This window comes from Gekko japonicus, unplaced genomic scaffold (assembly GCF_001447785.1).
Source record: "Gekko japonicus isolate JY-2015 unplaced genomic scaffold, Gekko_japonicus_V1.1 scaffold25, whole genome shotgun sequence".
Taxonomy (NCBI): Eukaryota; Metazoa; Chordata; class Lepidosauria; order Squamata; family Gekkonidae; genus Gekko; species Gekko japonicus.
In genome coordinates this window covers 1,219,093-1,228,703 of record NW_015171502.1, presented here as the reverse complement: position 1 = coordinate 1,228,703, position 9,611 = coordinate 1,219,093, and the positions used below count along the sequence as shown (strand labels likewise).

The window sequence follows — 9,611 nt, the reverse complement described above, 5'->3', positions numbered from 1 at the left end:
CAGTTCCTCCGGAGGGCCAACAACAGGGCAGAGAGGCCGAGGCCTTCCCCTCATAAGGACATCAGAAGAGCCCTGCTGGGTCAGACCAGTGAGGGTCCCTCCAGTCCAGCATCCTGTCTCACACAGTGGCCCCAACCAGTTCCTCTGGAGGGCCAATGAACAGGGCAGAGAGGCCGAGGCCTTCCCCCATAAGAACATCAGAATAGCCCTGCTGGACCAGACCAGTAGTCCATCTTGTCTAGCATCCCATCTCACACAGGGGCCAACCAGTTCCTCTGGAGGGCTGACAACAGGGCAGAGAGGCCGAGGCCTTCCCCCATAAGAACATCAGAATAGCCCTGCTGGACCAGACCAGTAGTCCATCTTGTCTAGCATCCCATCTCACACAGGGGCCAACCAGTTCCTCTGGAGGGCTGACAACAGGGCAGAGAGGCCGAGGCCTTCCCCTGATGATGATGATGATAATAATAATAAGAAGAAGAAGATTGGACTTATACTCCACCCTTCACTCAGAGTGGCTTACCCTGTCCTTTCCCTTCCCCTCCACACAACAGACACCCTGTGGGGGAGGTGGGGCTGAGACAGCTCTTTCAAGGATTGCTCTTGAGAGAACAGCTCTGAGAGAACTTGTGACTGACCCAAGGTCACACCAGCGGCTGCATGTGGAGGAGATAACATTTGTCCCACTATCCTGAGAGCCAGCATAGTATAGTAGTTAATAGTGTTAGACTAGTATCTGGAAGACTCAGGTTCAAATCCCCACTCGTGTCACGGAAGCTCGCTGGGTGACCTGGGGCCAGTCACATTCTCTCAGCCTAACCTGCCTTGTAGGGCCATTTTGAGGATAAAGGAGAGGAGAATGACATAAGCCACTTTGGGTCCCCGTTTGGGAGAAAGGCAGGGGGTCAGTGAATTAAATACAATAAATTCTGTGGGCTCCTTTATGGTGCGCCAAACACCTTAGGGGAGAGCTGCGCATGAAGGCCCCCCCCCCCCCCCCCCCCGCCGCACAGCTGTCTTCTTTCCCCACCCCTAACGCATCATCGCTCTCTCCTGGTCTCCGCTCCCTAGGATGGCCGGTTTCGACGGCTCCGCTTGGGACGAAGAAGAGGACCCGCCGCCCGATCACCAGTACTATAACGACTTCCCTGGGAAGGAGCCGCCCCTGGGAGGCGTGGTCGACATGCGCTTATGGGACGGAGCCGGGGCAGCCCAGACGCCCAACCACCTGGGGGCCACCCTGGTAAGCAGAAGGAAATGCCGGCTGCGGGGCCCTTCCTGTGTTGGCACCGCCACCCTGCTGCCTGCCGGCACACTCAAGGTGTATGTCGGAAGCCATAAATGGCATGATGCCTTTGGGTTGCCGGGTGGGGTTGCCAGCAATGTTCCCTCTAAGCTGTGGAGTCTTGTGAGCAAAAATTCTACTTTGTGAGCTACTGGCATTAAAGTTGTGAGCGAGTGATTTGGCTGCTGCATAGATTAGCTTGCTCTGGAGCCATCTCTTCCTGAGCCAAGTCAAAAATATGTGAGCTAGAGGCTAAAAAACTGTGAGCTAGCTCACACTAACTCAGCTTAGAGGGAACAGTGGTTGCCAGCCTCCCGGTGGGGCCTGGAGATCTCCCGCTATTACAGTGGATCTCCAGACAGCAGAGATGAGTCCCCCTGCAGAAAACGGCTGCTTTGGAGGGTGGACTCTTGTGGCATTCTGCCCTGCTGAGGACCCTCCCCTCCTAAAACCCCGCCCTCCCCAGGCTCCACCCCCAAAGTCTCCCAATAGGTCTCCCCTCCTGGCACCTGGCAGTCGAACACACAAAGTTTGCCTTCTGCTGAATCAGACCCCCTCTGTTTATCGAAGTCGGTATTGTCTCCTCTGACTCACGGCGACACTCCAGGGTCTCAGGTATTTCATGCTGCTCTGTCCTTCCTGCTGGAAATGCCAGGGATTGGACCTGGCATTTTGGACCCATGTGAAGCTGCTTCACACTGAAACCAGAACCTTGGTCTGTCAAAATCAGTACTGTCAACTCTGACTTCCAGCCGCTCTCCAGGGTCTCAGGTGGGGCGACTTCCACATCGCCTACTACCTGATCCTTGCTGCAGGTGCTGGGGATTGAACCTGGGACCTTCTGCATGTCAAGCGGAAGCGAAAGGGGCTGTAGCTCAGCGTCTGCTTGGCGTGCAGAAGGCCCCAGGCTCAATCCCCAGCATCTCCAGTTAGAAAGTATGGGGAAGACCTCTGCCTGAGACCAAAGCCCCCTCTATGCTGTGGAGTCTTGTGAGCAAAAAATTCTACTTTGTGAGCTACTGGCATTAACGTTTGTGAGAGATTTGGCTGCGGCATAGATTAGTTTGTTCTGGAGCCATCTTTCCTGAGGGAAGACAAAAATGTGTGAGCCGGAGGCTAAAAAAACTGAGCTAGCTCACACTCACTCAGCTTAGCGGGAACACTGCCTGAGACCCTGGAGGGCGGCTGCCACCCTAAGTAGGCGATACTGACCTTGATGGACCGAGGGTCTGATCCAATACAAGGCGGCTTCACGTGTTTCCAGAGCTCTGCCCCTAAGCCACGGCCCTACCCAGGGTTCTGTTTTGCCCTCACAGCAAACAAGTGTCGACAGACTTCACTGTTGTGAGTTTTGTCTGATCTTTTTTCAAGTGTCTGATTTCTAAAAGCCCCCTAAGCCGGTCGGCCGCCTTTTGGCGAAGAGTTCCATAAGCGGATGACGTCTTGCATTCCGCTTGAACTTCCAGCCTTCAGCTCCTCTCCCTCCCCGCCCCAGGTCTTCAGCCGCTTTGTTTACCCTTCCAGTGCATTAAACTCTGGACTCTCTTTCTCTTCCTGCAGCCGGTAGGTCAGATGGCCGGGGGGGACTGTGACGCCAGGAAGCCGCCCCCCATGGCTCAAGGTACGCCTTCCGGTTTTTCTTCATTACTCTGGGAAGCAGCTGCTCAGTGGAAAAACCAGTGGCTGTGTGATATGGCTCATTCCCCACTGCTGGATCGGTGGACTCCCCTACAGACCCGTAGCCAATATTTGGTGGCTCGTGGGGCAAACTTTTTTTTTTCCGGTGGGGCTGAAGTTCTCAGTGCAGAAAGAAAAGCCATTTAGCCAATAGGAAGCTGTGACCAGGATAGATCTCTAAATTGCAAACTGTCAACCAGTTTAGAGGACAGTTCTCAGCTGCTGCAAGTTAATCACTTCTGCCAGCCAAGCAACAATTCTGCTAACAAGCCAGCAGGGGGAGGTAATAACAAGCCAGTTTGGTGTAGTGGTTAAGTGCGCAGACTCTAATCTGGGAGAACCGGGTTTGATTCCCCACTCCTCCACTTGCACCTGGCTGGATGACCTTGGGCAAGCTTAGCTCTGATAAGAGCTGTCCTTGAAAAAGAGCAGTTTCTGTCAAGAGCTCTCTCAGCCCCACCTACCTCACAGGGTGTCTGTTGTGGGGAGGGGAAGAAAAAGGAGTTTGTAAGCTGCTCTGAGACTCCCTTGGGTAGTGAAGGGCAGGGTATAAATCCAATCTCTTCTTCTATAGTCAAGAAAGCTAATGCTTAGGCAGAAAAACTCCTTGACACAGAGTTCGAAGGTATCCTAGAGGTCACCTACTCCAACCCCCTTGCTCAGTGCAGGCGGAACTGCACAAGGTCCCACAGGGACTGCACAAGGTCCCACAGGGCCCGAGTCTCTTCCAGAAGCTCATTCCACCAGATAGGAGCCGCCACCGAGAAGGCCCTGGACCTGAATAAAATCTTTCTCCTCCCGCCCTCCTCTCCCACCTTACAGGCAGGGACAGATACCCCGCTGCTGCCGCCAGCCCGTCTGGGCGGACGGACCTGTTTGACGATCCCTCCTACGTCAACGTGCAGAACCTGGAGAAGGCCCGGCAAGTCAGTCTGAGCACCGCCACCAACGGCAGTGTCCAGAGAGATCTCTTTGATATGAGTGAGTTGGGGGGGGGGGTTTGCTATGTAACGGCCTCTCATGGTTCCTCGTGGGGATTGCAGTGGTTTTGTTGGGCTGTCCGGCACTTCGGGGGGCATCGTTGCAGCCCTGAGAATTTCATCTCAGCTTGCACTGGAAGAGGCGGAAGGCCCCGAATTTCTCAGTTTCAGCCTCATGGAAAAGCAAGCACCACTGTCTCTGTTCTTTTATTGACTGAAAATTGGGGGGGAGAACTTGCGGACACTTCTGGAATTCTGACACAGCATGGTGGGGGCAGCTACAAAATGGCTGACACAAAATGGCCGACACCAGAGGCAGAGCCAGCCACAAAATGGCTGCCGCAGCTTCAGTCACACCATGAAGAGTCTTGTACTGTGGTGGCAGCTGCTGTCAAAGCAGTGTTTGTTTGTTTGTTTTTTAAATCTGCATAGCCCATCAAATCTCCAGTGGCTGATCAGAAACCTTCCTGGGCGAAAGCCCATCCGGGTCTGCCCCACTTTCCGAACAACTTGGTGGGCTCCACATTGGGGGGCCCTGACTTACACGCTGTATCACCTGTGTTTCAAAAATGTGATTAAAAATGAATGACTAAAAATATAACCTTCCTGAAATAAATAATAAGCTGAAAGTTACAGCCGCCAGCAAAACCCAATTGAATCGGAAAGTTATATTGGCCACCTGAAGGCCTAAACAAATAAATCTGTACGGCTCTCACATGAAGGGCCGACCTGGGGCCTGCTATAATTTGGGGCCTGCTATCGACAATGTCCTCCCTGCAATGGGTACCGCCCCCGTGAGAGGACAGGACCATCGAAAGGCGTTTCCCCCATTCGTAGGGTGGCTCCACACCAGCCAGTTGTGGCACAGTGGCCACTGTCGGTACATGTAGCAGTTGATGGTTCCCAGTGATATCAGTAACAGTGGTTTAGTGGTTACAGTGAGGAATTTCAGACAGGCGATATATTCCGGAAGAGGAACAGTTCCCAAACGGTTTCTGGTCTGTCATTTCAGACAGAACCATTTGAGAACCGGTTCCCTTCCGGAATATATTTGTCATTTCATACACAATCGCTTCTGTCCCGTTTAGGAAACGTGGCTGAAGCGTTTTACCTGTCAACCGCTTCCAAGTACTCCTCAGTTTCCTCTCCCGGTTCCGATGCACTTTTTCCCGTCGTTTTTCACCCGCGCGGGCGATCTCCAGCTTTTTTTTTAACATTTGCTTTATAGCGTTATAGCGATATAACGTTATAGCATCATATCAATCCCATTGGAATGCATGGAGTGTTTTGTTATACTGCTATAGCGCTATAGCGCTCTAAAGCGAACATTAAAAAAAAAGCCGGAGATCGCCCACACGGGTGAAAAACAGCGGGGGGAAACGGTGCAGTCTGAAATGGCAAACCACTTCAGATCCAGCTCTTTACTGGAAGGGGAAAGCCATGTGTGAAATGGCAGCCCTATACCGGTTCACTTCAAAACGGATCATTACCGGGTGAAACTGGGTAATGTGAAATTCCCCAGTGTCAGACAAGGATCTGGGAGACTCAGGTTGAAATCCCCACTCTGCATAGAAGCTCACTGGGGGACCTTGGGCCAGTCGCGCACACTCAGCCTAGCCTACCTCACAGAGTTGTGGTGAGGATAAGAGAAAGGAGAACGACGTAAGCTGCTTTGGGTCTCCATTGGGGAGAGAAGGGGAGTGTGAACAGTCAAATAGTGTGCAGGTCTGCATCAGTTTGGTGTAGTGGTTAAGAGCGCAGACTCTAATCTGGGAGAACCGGGTTTAATTCCCCACTCCTCCACATGCAGCAGCTGCTGTGACCTTGGGTCAGTCACAAGTTCTCTCAGAGCTGTTCTCTCAGGAGCAGTCCTCGAAAGAGCTCTCTCAGCCCCGCCTTCCTCACAGGGTGCTTGTTGTGGGGAGGGGGAGGGAAAGGACTTTGTAAGCCGCTCCGAGACTCCTTCAGGTAGTGAAGTGCGGGGTAGAAATCCAATCTCTTCATCTCGTATATATGTTCTGATTTTCCAGGTGTCGATTTCTAACTATTTTTGTTGTTCTCGTCATTTTTCTTCTTATTGTTATGGAACCAAAGTGTCGTTTCTGGGGGACAGATAGTCTTAGTTTGCAGCGCTGTGATGGTTTATCCTTCCCGTTCATTGCCACTTCCTGCCTTGTGACCCACAGCAACAATTACCTCAGTCAACGTTTGGAGGGAATTTTTCCCCCCTTTCCCTTCACATTATAATTGCCATGGATGACCAGCACCCATTTTTTAGCATGCCGTTCCCAAGCTGGCATTTTATTATTCTCTATTTACAGTTAAAACAGAAAATAAAATGCATCGTTATAACTTGAATGTCGCCTTATCCTGGTCTCTCTCTGAGGCGTTCAGGAATCATGATAGCGCCCCCTCCCCCTTTGTCCTCATAGCTGCCTTGTGAGGTAGGTTAAGCTAAGGGAATGACTGGCCCAAAGTCACCCTGCAGAGGTTCATGGCTGAGGAGTGGGAATTTGAACACAGGTCTCCCTGGTCCTAGTTTGATGCTAACCCCCTCTGCTATGCAAGCTTTCAGATGTGTGGATCCCCCAGCTGGAATCCAGCATGCACTGAATGCCAGAGCAGCATCACTCGGCTTGGAGAGAATGGTCCTGTAGATCAGAGGGGTTGTGGTTGAGTGGCAGAGCATCTGCTTGGCACACAGAAGGTCCCCGGATCAATCCCCGGCATCTCCACTTAAAGGACCAGGCAGTGATGTGAAAGACCTTCCTCTGCCTGAGATCCTGGAGAGCTCATGCCAGTCTGAGTAGGGGCCGTGGCTCAGTGATACAGCATCTGTTCGTCATGCAAAAGGTCCCCAGTTCAATCCCCGGCATCTCCAGCTAAGAGGACCTGGCAGTGGGTGCTGTGAAAGACCTCTGCCCGTGACCTTTGAGAGCAGCTGCCAGTCAGAGTAGACAATACTGACCTTGATGGACTGATGGTCTGATTCAGTAGAAGGTCCCTGGTTCAATCCCCAGCATCTCCAGCTAAGTGGACCAGGCAGTGGGTGCTGTGAAAGACCTCTGCCCGTGACCTTTGAGAGCAGCTGCCAGTCAGAGTAGACAATACTGACCTTGATGGACTGATGGTCTGATTCAGTAGAAGGTCCCCGGTTCAATCCCCAGCATCTCCAGCTAAGAGGACCTGGCAGTGGGTGCTGTGAAAGACCTCTGCCCGTGACCTTTGGGAGCAGCTGCCAGTCAGAGTAGACAATACTGACCTTGATGGACTGATGGTCTGATTCAGTAGAGGGCAGCGTCTTGTGTGGGATCTCGAAGCAACTAGGAGGCACCAATTAGGAAAAGGCCCCCGAAACATTCCCCCTTCTCCATCCTTCCCCTCCTCAGAGCCATTCGAGGACGCCCTGCGCGTGCCTCCCCCCGTGCCGCCGGCCCAGCTGGTGGCGTCCATGGAGGAGCAGCTGCGCCGGGAGCCCTGGTACCACGGCCAGATGAGCCGCAAAGAGGCCGAGAAGCTGCTGCAGGCCAACGGGGACTTCCTCGTGCGGGAGAGCACCACCACGCCGGGCCAGTACGTGTTGACCGGCCTGCAAGGGGGACAGCCCAAGCACCTGCTTCTCGTCGACCCCGAAGGAGTGGTGAGTCTCTCGGGCCGGGGCGGTGGCAGAATCCAGATCCCCTTTGCACAATCCGTGGATCTTGAACGTAGACTCCTCAGAAGCTTCCTGGGCATGGCACACGGGGTGTGGGGGGCACTTTCAGCATCTCCGTGGCCACTGTTGTTTTGTGGACGGGGGAACTTCTCCTAGAATGGGGGAAGTCTTGTTCCGCTACTTTCCAATCCCCCACCATCTCCTAGCTTTAGGGCAGGGGTGTCGAACTCATTTGTTATGAGGGCCAGATCTGACATAAATGAGACCTTGTTGGGCTGGGCCGTGTGTGTCATGAAATGTAATACCAGGTAGCGGAGATATAAACTTTATAAAGGACACAAACACAAAGCTTAAAGGGAACCTAGATGGGCACCCACAGGCTTGCAAGACGGAGCTCTTCTGCCAGTGCTTTGCATAGGAGCCGCCGCCGTCACTGTACCACCACCGAGTTGCTATCTTCGACGGTGGATTAGTTCTGGAGGTGAGCCGGCCCTGGGCAGACACCTAGGTAACCAAAGAATGCATGCTGTCAGGTTAGGTTGATGAATGAACTCATCTTGGATTGAGAAAAATTTTAACATCAAGAGCACCGCACTTCATTTAATTATTGACTTTACTGTGTAATGATTGTTTTTCTAATGTTTTAACTGTTGTTATGGCAATTGCCTTTGTTGTAGCCGCCCTGAGCCTGCTGGGGAGGGTGGGGTATAAATCTAACAAATAAATAAATAAATGTTGGGGACTCTTGTTCTAACTTGGGCAGACAGAGACAAGTTTTGGGCAATGCTCCCTCTACGCTGTGAAGTCTTGTGAGCAAAAATTCTACTTTGGGAGCTTACCAGCATTAAAGTTGTGAGCGAGCGATTTGGCTCCCGCATGAATTAGTCTGCTCTGGAGCCATCCTTCCCGAGCTAAGGCAAAAATGGGTGAGCCGGAGGCTAAAAAACTGTGAGCTGGCTCACACTCACTCAGCTTACAGAGAACACTGTTTCTGGGTCTCTAGCGCTACTGTTTGTCCCTGTACAGGTCCGAACGAAGGACCACCGCTTCGAGAGCGTCAGCCACCTCATCAGCTACCACATGGACAATCGGTTGCCGATCATCTCGGCGGGCAGCGAGCTCTGCCTGCAACAGCCTGTGGAGCGGAGGCCTTGAGACGCCAGGGGGCTGGGCGCACCCCACCCCCACCCTGTCTTCTCCTTCTGGCTGTTCCTCCCAGGCCAGCCCACCTTCCGCGGGGCCCCACTTCTCCGCCGGCCACACCGCACGGGCTCTCGCGCCCCGTCTCGCCAGGTGTCGCGGCTCCCGTCTGGACCGTCAGCAAGAGGGACACCATTTCTGCCAAAGCGTCTCCCTCTTTCCCCGAACCGGATCCCGGCCCCCGTTTGGTAGCGGAAATCCGCCTGATCGCTTTGACCCGCCCGTCACCGCTCACGGGATTCTTCATTTCTCACGAAAGAAAGTCCGGGAGTGAAACTGCCTTTCCCTCCCCTTCATCGAAGCCCCTCCAGGGTGCTAGTCCTTAGTGAGGGTGCTGGATTCCTTTTACTTCCTCGTCCCACCACCACTCTGATTCCATGCTCCCAACGTCCTGCCCCTCTGCCAGGTAGCCTTGGGAGGGCACACGGCCTGCTCCCGGTCCCCGAAGCGGCGGGACGGGAGCCGCCGATTCCTTCCGCAAGGGGTGCGCCCCGTCGAATCTTCCTCCCTGCGGACCCAGCCATGCCAAAGTCCCTCATCGTATCTGGGGTGGGGGGAGCAGAGGCCGCCGACCCTCAAAAGCACAAAAAGAGGGCCCGCCGCCCTGCTCTCAAACGCGTAACCCCCCCACCCCCCCCCTTTGACATATTAACTCTGTGTGCCTTGACCCTTTTACAGGTCTGAGATTTTATGCAAAGCCCCCCCCGTGCTCTGGTGGCACAAACCTCACCTGTTCTTTTTTTTGGGGGGGGGGGGGGCGGGGAGAAAAGGGGGAAAAAGGAGCCGCCCCCCTAACCCCCCCCCCCCCCCATTA

The 9,611-nt window shown here is 53.6% G+C and overlaps 1 protein-coding gene across 3 annotated transcripts in view; it reads left to right on the top strand.

Annotated features, from left to right (window-relative positions):
* SHC1 (SHC (Src homology 2 domain containing) transforming protein 1) overlaps nucleotides 1–9,550 on the top strand; it is a 90,994-nt gene extending 81,444 nt beyond the window's left edge. For all 3 annotated transcript variants that reach the window (XM_015419112.1, XM_015419111.1, XM_015419110.1), the window contains 5 exons: nucleotides 1,072–1,243; nucleotides 2,846–2,906; nucleotides 3,785–3,943; nucleotides 7,332–7,582; nucleotides 8,624–9,550. In XM_015419112.1, coding sequence (XP_015274598.1) covers nucleotides 1,072–1,243; nucleotides 2,846–2,906; nucleotides 3,785–3,943; nucleotides 7,332–7,582; nucleotides 8,624–8,752 — 772 coding nt within the window. In that variant the 3' untranslated portion in view covers nucleotides 8,753–9,550. The remainder of the gene's footprint in view (nucleotides 1–1,071; nucleotides 1,244–2,845; nucleotides 2,907–3,784; nucleotides 3,944–7,331; nucleotides 7,583–8,623) is intronic.
* The last annotated feature ends 61 nt before the right edge of the window (nucleotides 9,551–9,611 follow it).